The 15,372-nt window shown below is 39.8% G+C and overlaps 1 protein-coding gene across 1 annotated transcript in view; it reads right to left on the bottom strand.

Moving 5' to 3' along the window:
- Positions 1 to 11,312: 11,312 nt before the first annotated feature.
- Positions 11,313 to 15,372, bottom strand: part of SLC25A36 (solute carrier family 25 member 36) — a 34,490-nt gene continuing 30,430 nt past the window's right edge. The window contains exon 7 of the mRNA XM_070577571.1: positions 11,313 to 15,203. Coding sequence (XP_070433672.1) covers positions 15,010 to 15,203 — 194 coding nt within the window. The 3' untranslated portion in view covers positions 11,313 to 15,009. The remainder of the gene's footprint in view (positions 15,204 to 15,372) is intronic.

Here is a 15,372-nt window from a genome sequence, read left to right as displayed (position 1 = left end):
TGACTGAATATTCAATTTCCCTGGATGTTTTTCCATATCTGTGACGATCATATGGTTTTTCTTCGCTAATTTGCTGATGTGAATACGTTTACATTAATAAATTAGTTAATATTGAACTAACCTTGTATTGTTGGGATTAACCCAATTTGGTTATAGTCTACTATCTTTTAGGAAAAAATACTTTCAATTAATTTACTTTGAGTTTAAGTCTGAGTGAGATTGGCCTGCAATTTTTCTTACTATACTCTTGTTGCCAGCTTTTGCAAACAAGATATACTGACTCAAAAAATGAATTAGAGAGTATACCCTCATTTCCTTTTCTCTGAAAAAATACAAGTAAATTTGAAGTTATCTGCTCCATAAGTGGTTGGTAAGAGTTGAGATTAAAACCTTCCAGGATTTGTGTGTCTGCTATGAAAAATTTTTAACTACAGATTAAATTTTGTTTCAAAGTCAGTTTGGAAAGTTTTGGTAAGTGATTTTTATTACAAATTTGTTAATTTCATTTAATTTACAAATTTATTAGCATAACATTTTCATAATCATACAGTTAAGAATTGCATTTATCTGTGTCGATGCAGATAATCCATAACCAATCTATAAATCAAAATTGGGTGAGTTTATTCTGAACCAGATCTGAGGACCACATAGCTTGGGGCCTTCCTTCCCAGAGGAAGGAAAGGAACCAAAAACTGGGGTGAACAGAGTAGTTTTACACTGTCTTGGAACAAAGAGCATACCTCACATATGACAGGAATGTCCCTTTTACAATTGTCCCAAGATGCTTAGCTGGCACAGCAGGTCGGTGGTCAGCAGGTCAGTGGTCACAAGGTGAGCTCAGCAGGTCAGTAATCAATCCTTAGTTTCCAGGAAAAGATGCTTATCCTTAAAGAAATGCTGATACGTGGGGAAGCCACATCCCTATCTTTAAAGGCATCATTCTTGTCTTTGGGTCATAGTAACTGTTTCAAGCAGATGTACAATGCATGCTGGACAGGCCGCGTCAGGCCCTTTTGGAAAAACAAGGTCAGGCTGAATTAGTTTTACACCAAATGGCTTCCTCATACACTGCAGTATATCCTATTGCTTGTCATTTATTTATCATCTGTAACAGAAATGCAATATCTAGTGGTTTAATCAGGTTTTATTTTTCTCATGTAATGGGAAGATCACAGGTTGGTGGTCCAGAGTGGGATGACAGCTCCACAGTGCCATCTGGGACCCAGATTCCTTTGTGTTTCTGCTGTCACATTCTGTATGCTTCTAACTGCCTTGTCACAAGCTGGTTGGCCTCAAGGATGATGACTGCATTCCAGGCAGGATGAAGTGAAAAGGTAGCAGGAATAAGACATGGGCTGCATGGAGATAGACGCCTGGCACAAGGTTTCTAGCCATTGTTAAAACCATAGAAGCGAATGCACTAAGTGGTGTAATATATCATGTATTTGAAAACTACGAGTGGGGGAGGGACTAGTGACCACAAGGAAATGGAATTGAGTGGCTATTGCTAAGTTCTATTGCAGCTCTAGAAAAAAAAAGTCAATAAAAGGCCAAGAGTGATTAACATGCAATTGAAAGCCACTGTGAAAGCGAGAGGACTTCCTCGGCAGCACAAAGAAGGACTCCTCTCTGGGGGAAGGCAGAGAGAGCTGAGGCCCAGGCCCAGGCCCGAAGCATCAGAGTAGTCAAGCTCCATAGAAGGGTGAACTCTCAACCAAGGCAGGTCTGCTATGCCCAGGGCAGGGCTGTGGTTGGGAAAGAACGGGACATTGACACAGGTGATAGAGTGGTCACTCTAGTGCTGACAAAGGGCACAAGAGCAAAGTAACCAGAGCACTAGAGAGGGAGGCTCTGACTGGACCCAGCAACATGGGCTCCCTCTTAGTAAGGCCGACCCAGCTAACGCTGCTGCCAAGGGTCCTGCCTGCCAGTAACAGACACCAAGACTCAGCACCCAACATGGCAGCATTGCTTGAGAGGACCAAGCAACCACTGAGAAGGAAGTTGAATATAATTGGCCTCTTGCATTTGAGAAGGGCCAGTAATTTGTTCTGACAGGACTAGACACATATTTCAGGTGTGGGTTTGCCTTTCCTGTCTACAGAGCCTCACCATCTGAGAACTCAGAGTCTGATCCACTGGCACATCACGTCAGATCAGGGGGCCCACTTTCCAGTGAAGGAGGTGAGGGAGTGGGCCTGCAATCATGGGATTTACTGGTTGTACCATATGCTGCACCATCCAGAAGCTTCTGACCTAATAGAGCATTGCAATGGCCTGCTGAAGGCACAGCGCCTGCTCCAGTTCACGGGTGATACTCAATTAAGATGGGCTGCCATCCTCTAGGATGTTGTATATAAACCAAAGACCATTACAGGGTTCTGCATTCCCAATGGGAAGAATGTGTGGGTCCAAAGGGGAGACCCCACTTAACATCACTCCAGCTGGTGAGATTCATCTTCTCGCAACTTTGGGCTCTGCAGATTTAGAGGTCCTGGTCCCCAAAGGGAGGAAAACTTCCGTCAGCACATACAGCAAGACTCCATTTGAACTAGAAGCTGCATCTGCCATCTGAGCATTTCAAGATCTTTGTGTTCAGGGACCAGCAGGCAAAAAGAGGAGTCACCATTTTGTCAAGGGGAATTGACCTCAATCATTAGGAGAAAGTTAGGGTTTCTGTTGCACAATGAGGGCAGGGAGGAATATGAGTGGTACCCAGGAGATCCACTGGGGAATGCCTCTTGGTTCTCCCTTGTCCAGGTTCAATGGTAACTGGACAAGTCCAGCAACCTGTGCTGAAAAGGGCATGGGGACCAGAGACTCGGGCCCTGCAGAGATGAGCATCTGGGTCACGCCACCACATAAGCCACTGAGATCGACATAATTGTGACTTCAAACTGAGGGAAATCTAGAATGGACAGTGGAACAGGTGAACAATGAGTATTGGTTGCAGCTCCGAGACCAGCTACAGTGCTGGGGGTTCTGGTTCATCTCGCTAACCTTCCTCTTAAGTTTTCCCGAGGAAGAGGGGCCCACTGCTTTCAGCCTGGAGCTGCTTTCAGATCACTTGGGAAGAGGTGGGTCTGACTGGTGGGGGGGGGTAGACTGTAATGTCTGGGGAGACGCATCACACAGGAAGCTCTGTACGCTGAAAATGACGACACTTTGATGAAAAAAAACTGAAGAAGACACAAACAAATGGAAAGATATCCTGTTTCATGGATCAGAAGAGCTAATATTATTAAAATGTCCATACTACCCAAAGCTATCTATAGATTCAATGCAATCCCAATCAAAATTCCAAAGGCATTTTTCATAGAAACAGAAAATCAATCCTAGAATTCATATGGAACTACAAAAATCCCTGGACAGCCACAGCAACTTTGAGAAAGAAGAACAAAGCTGGAGGAAGCACACTTCCTGATTTCAAACTATATTACAAAGCTGTAGTTATCAAAACAGTACAGTAGTGGCATAAAAACAGGTACATAGCCCAATGGAATAGAATAGAGAGCCCAGAAATAAACCCACACATATGCTGTCAACTAATACTTGTCAAGGGACCAAGAATACTCAATGGGGAAAAGATTGTCTCTTCAATAAACGGTGTTTGGAAAATTAGATATTTACATGCAAAAGAATGAAATTGGACCCCTATCTTACACAACTCATGAAGTCAAAATGGATTATAGACTTAAATGTAGGACCTGAAGTTGTAAAACTCCTAGAAGAAAACAGAGGGGAAAAGCTCCCGGACATTGGTCTTGGCAATGATCTTTTGGATATGACACCAAAAGCGAAAATTACTAAGTGGGACTACATCAAACCAAAAAAAGGTTCTGCAGCAAAAGAAAAAATCAACAAAATGAAAAGGCAACCTACTGAATGGGAGAAAACATTTGCAAACCATACATCTGATAAGGGGTTTAATATTCAAAAATATGTAATGAGGGGCTGGCCCCAGGGCGGAGTGGTTAAGATCGTGCGCTCCGCTTCGGAAGCCCAGGGTTTCACCGGTTTGGATCTTGAGCACGAACATGGCACTGCTCGTTAGGCCAGGTTGAGGTGGTGTCCCACATGCCACAACTAGAAGGACCCACAACTAAAATATACAACTATGTACTTCGGCGACTTGGGGAGAAAAAGCAGGAAAAAAAGAAAAGAAGATTGGCAACAGTTGTTAGCTCAGGTGACAATCTTTAAAGAAAAAAAAAATATATATATATAATGAATTCAAACAGCTCAGTAACAACAAACAAATAATCCGATTAAAAAATCAGCAGAGGAGGGGGGGTGGGGGGTGGGCACAAAGGGTGAAGTGGTGCACCTACAACACGACTGACAAACGATAATGTACAACTGAAATTTCACAAGATTGTAAACCATCATAATCTCAAAAAAAGCTAAAAAACAATCAGCAGAGGAACTAGTTTTGTTGTGGTGGTTGTTTTAAAATCCAGTCTTTAAACTGGAGTATTTGGTCCATTTCCACTTAATGTAACTACTGATATATTTGGATTTAAACTGTATTATTTCATGCTGTTTGTCTCTCCTTTCCGGCCACCTTTTTAACAGATTTTTTAAAAGAATAATTTCATATTTTCTCCTTCTGCTAGGACGGAAGTGGTCCTCTTCCCATTCATTGGTTATCCTACATGTTACAATTATCCTACATGTTACAGTGCTTACTTAAAGTGAATCAAAACCTTCCTCCTCCTCCGGGCTGACATACACTTCCTAGAACACTTTATCTGCTTGTCTCCTACCCTACTTTCATAAAAGTGTACTGCGCTGTATTTTCCTATCATGTTTTTTTTTTAAATCCCATTATTATTACTCTTTTATATGGCAAATCACCTTTTGCATTTGCCCACCTAACTTATTGCTTTTTTGTTTACCATTTTTTCTTGCATCGTAGGCCTCCCGTCTGGAATCACATTCTTTCTGCCTAAAGTACAGCTTCTAGGCTCTCCTTTGGTGAGCTTCTGCTGACAGCAAACTCCCAGTTTTAATTCTGAAATTCGATTTCTGAAATTTCTTTATTCTATTTTCATTCCTGAAAGATTTTTACTGGGTGTAAAATTCTAGTTTGGCAGTAGCTGGAGGAAATTGTTTCATTGTTTCCTGTTATAAATGTTGTTAGTCATCAGGCTAAGCTGCCACTGTTCAAAGTTCCGTCAGAGGAGAAAGTCTGGATGCCTTTATGCCCAAATTTTCTCTTTGCCTTTGGTTATCTAGTTTCCCGATACTGTGTCCAGATGTGGATTCATTTTTATTTATTCTGTTTGGGATTATCTGTGGAGTAGTGTTCTTCACTAGTTTTGCAAAATTCTCAGCCTTTATAGCTTCAGATGCTCTCTGATCCCTTCTTTCCTTCTTCTCTGGGATGCCAGTCAAACCTGGATTGGACGTGCATATCCTCTCTGCTCTGCCCTTTCCTCTGTACTTTCTCTTTCCTCTTCGCTCCATTCTGCATTTCTTCTGCTCCATCATTCAGTTAAACAGTTCTCTTCAGCTTCATCCTACTGTGCTTTACATTTTTTCATTTCTACAAGTTATATTTGGCTTTCAAATCTGCTCTACCATTTTTTAGTGTCCCATGCTGCTATTTTCAAGCATGCCTTATATTTTGAAAAGGTACTAATTTGCATTTTACAATCTATATTTGACAACTCCAGAATCTGCTGTGTTTTGGGGAGAGTGGGCTGTCTTTGCTTCTATTTTGCAGTTGTCTCCAGGTGTGTGGTCTCCTTGTGTACTCACCGTTGTCTGTGTGCTGCTCAGTCCTTGAGAAAACCATCAATGTGGTTTCACCGTGACTGGGCCGAGGACTGATTTCCCACCAGTGAATGGGAGCTGCTTCTACCATGCACTTGGGATTCTATGTCTGCAACCACTTAAATTCATGACCCGAGGCCCCTCCCCACTCCAGCAATGCAAATCTGGGCTTTGATTTTGCTCGAGGCCGGTACTTGATCTACCGGCTCAGGGATGGGCTCTCTTCCTTTTATTTTTCTTCTCCTCTCTTGTGCTCAGCACCAAGGAAACTTTGTCCAGTCCCATGGAGGTGGAAGAAAGAATCCAAACTTATTCCTGGGGTCTCAACTTAATGGGTAGGGTCTACCAGACTCCTCAGCTTAGGTGGGGCCTGACCTTCTACTTGTCTTCCTCATCCCGAAAGGTTAGCAAAATCATAGTTCAATCAGCGAATGCGTCTAGGTCTTAAGTGGCTTTCTAGGTTCTTATCATGTCAGATTTTGAGCTGCTCATCCCTCATTATGATGTTGCTCCTGGATGTTAAGATTTTTAGACTATGTTATCGAGCATTTTAATTGCACTCTTTAGGAGCACTGATCTGAAAACCTAGCCCTCCACGCAGGTAGCAGAAATCAAGATCTTCACTTTGCTTTGATGTCGCTCAGTTCTACTACGTTCACAGGCATGTTTAATCCTACTTCGGATGCACTGTGGTTCACGGAGCTATGGAGTCATGTTTATCAATCCTGGGAATCTTCCGGCGACCTTTTAAAATACTGCCTCTTCTCCATTCTCTTCATTTACTTAACGAAGTACAGTAGACATCCTCATTCCATCTTCCACGTCTCCTAACTTATCTTTAATACAGTGCTTCTCTTTCTCTCTGCTGTCTTCCAGGTAAATTATTTAGATATATCTTCAAGTGTAAACCACTTCAGTTATGTCTAGCCCATTTCTGACTTATCTATTGGGTTCTTGATTTCAGTCTATTACTTTTCATTTTTACTGTTAACTTTTAAAGTTTATTTCTGAGTTTCTTATTGTATGCTCATCTGTGTAATTATCGCGACTCTGCATTTTATCTCTGACAACTGGAACACATTAAGTCCTTGCTGGCATAAATCTGTTGTTTCCATCTTTCTGTAATCACTCATAGTGGTTGGTGTGTTTGGGAACGATCCAGTAATGCTACGGGAGTTCTGTAGGCCTAATTGGAAAGTTTCCTTCCACAGATTTGATCCTGCTTCCACTGATATGCGGCGAGCATCCCCATGCCGGAAGCACCTCAGCCTGCTCTGACCGCCCTACTCTTCAGCCTCACCCCAGCCGTCTACACCTCAGCACCAGTCTCTGCCCTGATTAATTCAGATTCTGGTCTGTTTAGCTTTGGGCTTGGAGTGGGGAAGGAAAGAGGAAAAAGTCCTTGGGGAATCCTTCTACTTTTTGTGAGCAATGTCTTGAAAAGCATGTTCTGAGATTTAGTTGTCATGGAGCTGCTCAGAGGTCCTGCTGAGTTCATGATGTCAAAACCAGACATTCATTTTAAAACCCCCATGTTATTTCTTAAAATATATTAAGCGTGCCCATTTTATGAACAGTACTTTGGATAATTCCACAATCTCAAGTCTTCATGAATTTCATTCTACAGCTTTCACTTAAATTCATTCTATTTTTCAAGTATTTTGTATTTTGCACTATTAGAGTTTGAAAAAACATGTTTAAAGTGAACAAATCCTAAATGTACAAGCTCATGAATTTTCATATTATGTACACACCTGTTTAACCACTCCCCAGATAAACACGTGGGACATTTCCATTACTCCAGAAAGTTCCACCAGGCCCCTTGTCGGTCCACTCTCCCTTCCCACCTCCAGGTAAACTCTAATTTGAGTTCTATCAGGTTGACTAGTTTGGCCTGTTCTGTACCCTCACATAATTGGAATAGAGTATATACCATTCTGTGCCAGGCTTCTTGCATCTAAGACGTTTTTGGTACTCATTCATGTTACTGCATGTTTCATTAATTCATATTTTGCTTTTTGTTATGCTGTGTAGTATTCCATTGTATGAATAGACTACAAGTGACCTTCTCTTGATGACCACCTTTAGTAACAAAGCTGCTATGAACATGTGGACACACTTTCACTTCTCTTGGGAAGCCCTTACTCTCTCTACCTGCTCTCCCCAGCTCCATCAAGTAATAATTCTGGGTTATGGAGTAGACGTGGTTTTTTCTTTTTAAATAAATGCTCTCCTTTTTTGTTCATGAAAGATTGGCACTCGAGCTAACAGCCGTTGCCAATCTTTTTTTTCTTTTCTCCCCAAAGCCCCTCAGCATAGTTGTGCTACGAGGGACGCCGCCTCAGCAGGGCCTGATGAGCATCAGCATGGCCTGATGAGTGGTGCCATGTCTGCAGCAAGAACCCGAACGGGCAAAACCCTGGGCCGCTGAAGTGGAGCACGTGGACTTAACCACTTGGCCACGGGGCCAGCCCCTGGAGTGGATACGGTTTTACCTTCCTTAGAAACCATAATTTCCAAAGTAGCTGTACCATTTCACACTCTCAACAGCAATGTATGAGTCCCAGTTGTCTGTATGTGTCTACTGATCGTTACACTGTTGGCACTGTGGTGTTATCTTATTTTTGGTTCTAATTTGTATTACTAGTCATACTAAGCATCTTTTCATATGCTCACTCTTTTTGTAAAGTGACTGTTCAGGTCTTCTCCTCACATATATTGTGAATATCTTCTCCCAGTCTGTGGCTATTCTTAGTTTTTAGTGGTATCTTTTTAATTTTGATTTTTAAAAAATCCTTAGTGAATTCTAATCCTTGCCTACTCCAAGACTGCAAAGATTACTGTTTCCTTCTAGGTTTGCAATTTTAGTTTTTACCTTTAGACCTATCGTCCATGTTCTGTGTCTGGCGAGGTAAATGGTTCATTTTTATTCATATTGATGTCTAGTCACTTTAGCACACTTACTGGGAGTAGGGGAGACAAAAAACAAAACCAAAAATTAGTACATGATTTAGTAGGGTATAGCTCAAGTAGCATAGGCCACTAAGACACTTCAGTTAAGCTCATAAAATGGAAATCAGTCCTACTGGGTAATCTTGAGCTCCAATTCAGAAGCAGCAGTTGAAAATGGGCTATTTACTCTCGACAACAGAAGAGTCAAGGAGGAATGATGAGGTGCTTTGGAAGAACAGGGGATGGGAAACAGCAAACAGGGGTCTCACACTTTATTTTGTTAGGCTGGATGTGAGGAGCTCCTTTGAGTTAGACTAGGTTTAGAATCCTGGGTCCAACACTAGTTTCAAAACGTCAAGGCAGTTACTTTTTTTTTTTTCCACTCAATTCCCAGGAGAGTAAAAGAAAATGGGTTATTTCTCCTAATGCACTGCTAAAACACTTGGATCTTTGTTTCAACAAGGAATGCCCCTCCCTGTATCAGCCTGTCAAATCTCTCCTTGTTTCAAAGCCTGGTTAAAACAGTTTTCTCCAGGCAACCTTTCCAGATCTTTCTAAAAGAATTAACCACCGTAACACTTCCAGAGACACAGGAAGTCCCTGAGGCTCAAAGGTAGTAATTGAGAGCAGCTTACATAGGACAGACTGAACCAGGGGCTGGCCCCGTGGCCAAGTGGTTGAGTTGGCGGGCTCCGCTTCGGCAGCCTGGGGTTTCACCAGTTCCGATCTGGGCGCAGAGTGGCAGTGCTCATCAGGCCATGCTGAGGTGGTGTCAGACATAGCACAACCAGAAGGACCCACAACTAGAATATACAACTATGTACTGAGAGGCTTTGGAGAGAAGAAGGAGGAAAAAAAGATCTTAGGTCAGGTGACAATCTAAACAAAAAAAGACAAACTGAACCTACAGTTTGTTAAATCTGACTTTCTACATCACTACGATGCTTTGGAAAAAAAAATCCAGTGGTTCCCCAATAGCCTCAGGATATAATCTAAACTCTGTACAGCTCAGCTTCAAAGACAATTCATACTGTTCCAATTTTCATACTTAGCTCCATTTCTCATTACTCCCCAGTATGTTTCATTCTGAGCGCATCCTCATAGGTCTTTCCTTTAAATGAAGAGGCTTTTTTTTTTAACCATCTCAGTGTCATCCCAAGTGCTGATGAATAATGTAGTAAGTAAACACAAGACTAAGGTTCAGAACACTCAAGTCACAAAAGCCCAGTTGTGACTAATATCCTTCTAAATGTCACTCGTCTATTCCCGCAACCTATAAGCTATTGGGAAACACATAAAATCATATAAACATAGCACTCTATGAATTAATTACTGAATTGATTCCATATATACATCACGGTAGCCAGCCAGTCTGTGCAAAAATTAAAAAATAAAATCATTTATACTTTGCTCACTTGCCTGAGTTTCCTCAGTTGTGTAGAGGTCACACTTGAAACTTCAGAAATCATAAACTCACAAATTCCTCCATCACAGCTCCTGACATCCAGTCTGGAACACACACACGCACAACCTAAACTGGGACACTTGAGTTGAGCCGGGCCAACCTCCACCATTATTTTGCCACTGTCTTCACTCTACCCACTATTTCAGTCTTCCGTGGAAAAAGGACTGTTAGTAGACCAAATGATTGAGGTTTACCTTAAACTTCAAGAAACGGAACACGACAAATTTCTCCTGGTTTCCTTACCTACAAAACCGGGTGATGCACAACCAGAGGCACTCACAACTAGAATATACAACTATATACTGGGGGGATTTGGGGGCGATAAAGCAGGAAAAAAACCAAAAACACAAAAACAGGGTGATGTTTGATAACAGGTACAATTTGAGAAAACTTAAGACAGGGGCCAGCCCCGTGGCTGGGTGGTTAAGTTCACACACTCAGCTTCAGTGGCCCAGGGTTTCACCAGTTTGGATCCTGGGCACAGACCCAGTACTGTTCACCAAGCCATGCTGAGGCAGTGTCCCACACAGAACTAGAACGACTTACAGTTAGAATACACAACTATGTACTGGGGGGTCCTTGGGGAGAAGGAGGAAAAAAAAGACAAAATGGGTAAAGTGGGTAGGCACTACCTAACACATCTGTTTCAACTTGTATTTCAACCCAGCATATGTGGATCCATTTGGTTATCCAAACAAGTTTCCAGCTCTTTACTAAATATTCTTAGCTTTCCTAAAGGCCAACATTAAAACAAAAAAAGCTCCTAATGTTAAAAAACCATTACAACCTTAGGAGGTATCAATCAAATAACCTATTCAGGCTAAAAATTTCTCAGATGTCCTTTCCCAGGTGGATGTTTTGATACATGAAAAGTACTGGACATAAGGTTCAACCAGCCTGTGGAGAACAGAGAAGAGGAGAAATTTCTCAGCGAACTAGGAGGGAGTTAGGTTATTTGACCTTCTGCGTCCTAGAGATATCTAGACCTGTCTGCTAGTACTTCTGTTCTACACATAATCCTAAGAGTGTGATTATATTCTCACCATATTAATATTAAAACACATTATAGGAAATATAGCAAAATATTAAAATACATTATAGGAAAAAAAATCCCATGTTTTCATAAGCGTATTTTATTTTTCTGAATTTTAACAATTCAAATAAAATTCAGCTAGTTAACATAAATACAGAGTAAATGCATATAATTTACAGCCATGTACATAAATGCAAGAATAGCAAACCTCACATAAATGGTCAAAAGATAATCAACTCTTTTGAAGTTGATTATTTAGTTATGACTGACAGGTCATAATTTAATTATTCACATATGCAGGGGTACACATTCACAACATTAACACAAAAACTGAGTGAAACTAGAATTTTCAGTTTCTAAAAGGAGTAGCATAAAAGCAGTGTATGGATTAACAAGAAATATAGGGGCATGATGGAGAAGAGATCTGAGTGGAGAGAAAATTAGTACATTAGATTAAACACTTTTATTTAATTAAAATTCCTTCCAATTTAAATCAGAAATGTTTGTATTCTTAGGAATGTTAAAGTCATGAACAATATTAAAGGAGAAAAAGGCTGAACTATTTATCAGCCCAAAGTACTAACCGTCTGGGCAGAAGAGCATGAAAGCAACAAAAGACGAGCACAAACAATGCTAGAGGAGGAAAAGGATAGACATCTGATTTCCAGCACTTACATTCTTCAAGTTCAAGTCAAAATTTTTTTGATTTAAAACAAATCTAAAAACACTGACATGTTTACACTCTAGAGAGTAAAAACATTCATTATCTCTAACCACCTGAACTCTGCTGGTCCTAATACAACAACGCTATTACACAATGGGCACGAGGCCTTAGGAGACAAAGCCTGGGTTAAATCATCTAATGATGTTCTCTATCTTGGTTTCAGGTACAAATCAATTACTTGTGGGCCCCATCTAGTAAGGTCAGGTCCACAAAGTTACAGACACAACGAAAATTAAGACAAAGCTTTGGTGATTGTTTCCTGGGTTTCAAAGCACTGTATGGTATCCCACAATCACAGGGTTGGTAATTCTTAGATTTGGACTTGAAATTTAGGAAACTGCTTCTATAAGCTACAGGTACTAGAACTCTATCTGCCACTCTAGGAGAGTATGCTCTTTCAGTATTTACTGCTTTTAAGTTCAGTTCAATTTTCTGAGAAGATTCTATCATAAAAGCACATACCAATCTGAAGAATGCTGACTACCTCTATACCAGAAAAAAAAGTTATCTGATAGAAAACAGATGAAAACAGTTAAAAAAAAAAAGTCCAATGCTTTCAGTATGTTTTTCTTTTTAATTATGTGTATCAATTAAAAAAAACTCCAAATAAATGTTTCAGAGATAAGCTTTATATACAATTTATACACATAGTTTTCTTTTTTAAATTATCTCTGTCACACACAAAGTAAACTACAGCAGATTGTGCTTTGGGGAAAACTTCAACTTCGTTTCCATTTGTGCACAAAGAAAGTCTAAGAGTCTAAGGTCTCTTCCTTCTACTACATACGTAATACTCACTTTTAAAAGTTGAATATAATGCACTAAAGGCCAACGTAAGTTTTACTTGCTAAATACAAACAGGAATAGAATACATCCTCATCCTTGAAGGACACTTGTTATAATTTGCTACAACTAAATAATAAAATGTTCCTTAGCTGCTGGTTTTCATATCATCTTTAGTCATTTGTGGAGTACTGAGATCGTTAAGATTAGGAGAGTCTGTCCTACATTCAACACAACTAATGTTTACGAGTCTTCACAAGGCAAATGGCACTGTATTAGGCAGTGTAAGTGGCAGGTGAAAAGGCAAACACTATAGATTGAGACTTTCTCTACAGATTTAAGTTAAAACCCCTGTTACTGTTTTTTTTTTTGGCATGTTCCTCATAATAAATATCAAAGCTGAAATTCACCATAAAAGGTACGAATAATTCCAAAGGTAATGAAACTAAATTTGCCTTTGGTCTCCTAACAGATTGGAATATTTTTAATTCCAATCGAAGCACCTCAAAAACATCCAGTTCCTGCTGATTACAAGTTAAGAAGGTGGAGGAATTTAAGAGGGCACTATGTTTCATTGGTGACAGCAGAGAAAGCTTGCAATGACATGCTAAAATGTCTACGTTAGGGGCACTACAGTGTACACAGAATACTTAAAACATTTATATTAAAGATCTCCAAAATAACAACCCTAAAACCCAGAAAAATGTTACGAACACTATTTCTGCCTAATACATGACCAATGTTTAAAAAAAACAATCTTAACATGGAGTTCTCTCCACTCTCATCCACCAAAAAAAGGCCACAAAGTGCATCCACAGAGTCATTCTTAAGATACAGCCATTGCACAAAATGTACGGGTCACACATACTGAAATGAGTACCACACTGGAGCTTAACTAGAAATTTTATACATCAGTATAGCAACATCCATAAGCAAACGTCTCTTAACAGAGTTACAGCAAATATCTTTATAAGGGCCATACATATAATACATTTAAAGTATTAAATGGTGCAGTTTAACTCAATAGCAAAATGTAAAAGCTATATCCTGTTAGCACACTTACTCTGAATTAACGTGACTTTCTATGAGTTACCATTCAAGAAATTAGGACAGAATAAATTTCTTGTCAAAGCAGTCTGTTCATTTACAAAACTTTACGTCAATTACGATCTCTACCTGCTTACTCAGACAGGAGAGGGCCCTTGTTCTGTTTATATTGCCCCAGATATTTATGTTGCCTTAAAACAACAAAAAAACCACAAAAACTTGCAATGGCATAGCTGAAAATTACCATTTTCTCTACAAAATAAAGGCAATCTATACAGATCTTCTAGAAACAATTCAAAGATTCAAATTCTTAACGTGAAAGCAAATAGAGAAAGATTCGTTAAGTGGTAAATTTTTTCCACTTTAAGAAAATTCTACCTAGATGATAGGTGATAATTCGAGTTCGTAACTAATAAATCACTGAAGACAACTGCACTCATTCATGTATCATAACGTTAAACAAGATACGAGGACATGCTCAAGTTACTGAAAGGACTGCGAATCAACATTTTACTGGTTTATTTTGTCCCAAATGATTACAATTTGACTTTGATATGTTAACAAACAATCTAAGTGTCCACATTATGCTAAACATCAAGCATCTGTAAGCAGTGAAAACCAAAACATTTTAAAGCTAAAAACATACAAGATATTTACACACTATTTCATTGCTTGTCAAAAACATTGACTACTAATTAACTTTAAATAATTAACTTTAAAATATTGTGCCAGAGCCTCTGAAGGAAACATGAACGCCGAGGCTCTCACTATTATTGGTGTTATTTTACAATTTTACACGAATTAAACAGCAGCCTGAAGTTAGAAACTTATGACTGTCAATACTATCTTTGGATACTTACAGTATAGTATATAATTAGGGATGGCTTTGTTTAGAAGATCGGAAAAGCGCTCATGGAATAAACACTACTCTGACTGCCACAGATCAATAAAATGCAACTGTGTCCCACGGACATGGTAGAGAAAATGGCAATTTTGAGGAAGGAGTGCTTCTGAAGGCTCTTTCTTGGAGGCAGCTGAGATTTTTTTTACATTACTGAAAAGGCCAAGTAATGTGGTTGTGATCACTTTAATTCCTACAACCAAACTTCCACCTAGGCATAGTTACATGTTCCCAACTATTCTTCTGTCCACCACGCTGCTTCGATACTCCATGGTCCACTGTCATCTTTTGGTCTTCCCTTTTTATATCATGGCAGCCCGAGGCTGCTATCCATTGAGTAGGTAGACCACCAGTTCATAGGTGGCCATCATAATGGCTGTGTTTGGAATCTGTCTCACCAGATGAGTCGTTAGACCGCGGTAGAGAGACCCGTAACCTTCTTCTTGAACAAGCAAAGATAGTGTCTGAAAAAAAGATCTGTATTTTGTTCCCTCTTCACGTAGTCTCGTTCTTACAACTTCTGTTTAGGAAAAAAATAAAGTCATTTTATTTAAACATCAGTGATATCTTTATGCCTTCCCAATACTGAACACATCCCGTCTATCAGTCTGTAAGTGTATGCTTAGGATAAAAAAGGAGAGATTTTTAATGTGTAACTTATTGAAACCAGTCACCGTATAACATCAAAT

This window comes from Equus przewalskii, chromosome 15 (genome assembly GCF_037783145.1).
Source record: "Equus przewalskii isolate Varuska chromosome 15, EquPr2, whole genome shotgun sequence".
Classification (NCBI taxonomy): domain Eukaryota; kingdom Metazoa; phylum Chordata; class Mammalia; order Perissodactyla; family Equidae; genus Equus; species Equus przewalskii.
This window is presented reverse-complemented; position numbering and strand designations above follow the sequence as displayed.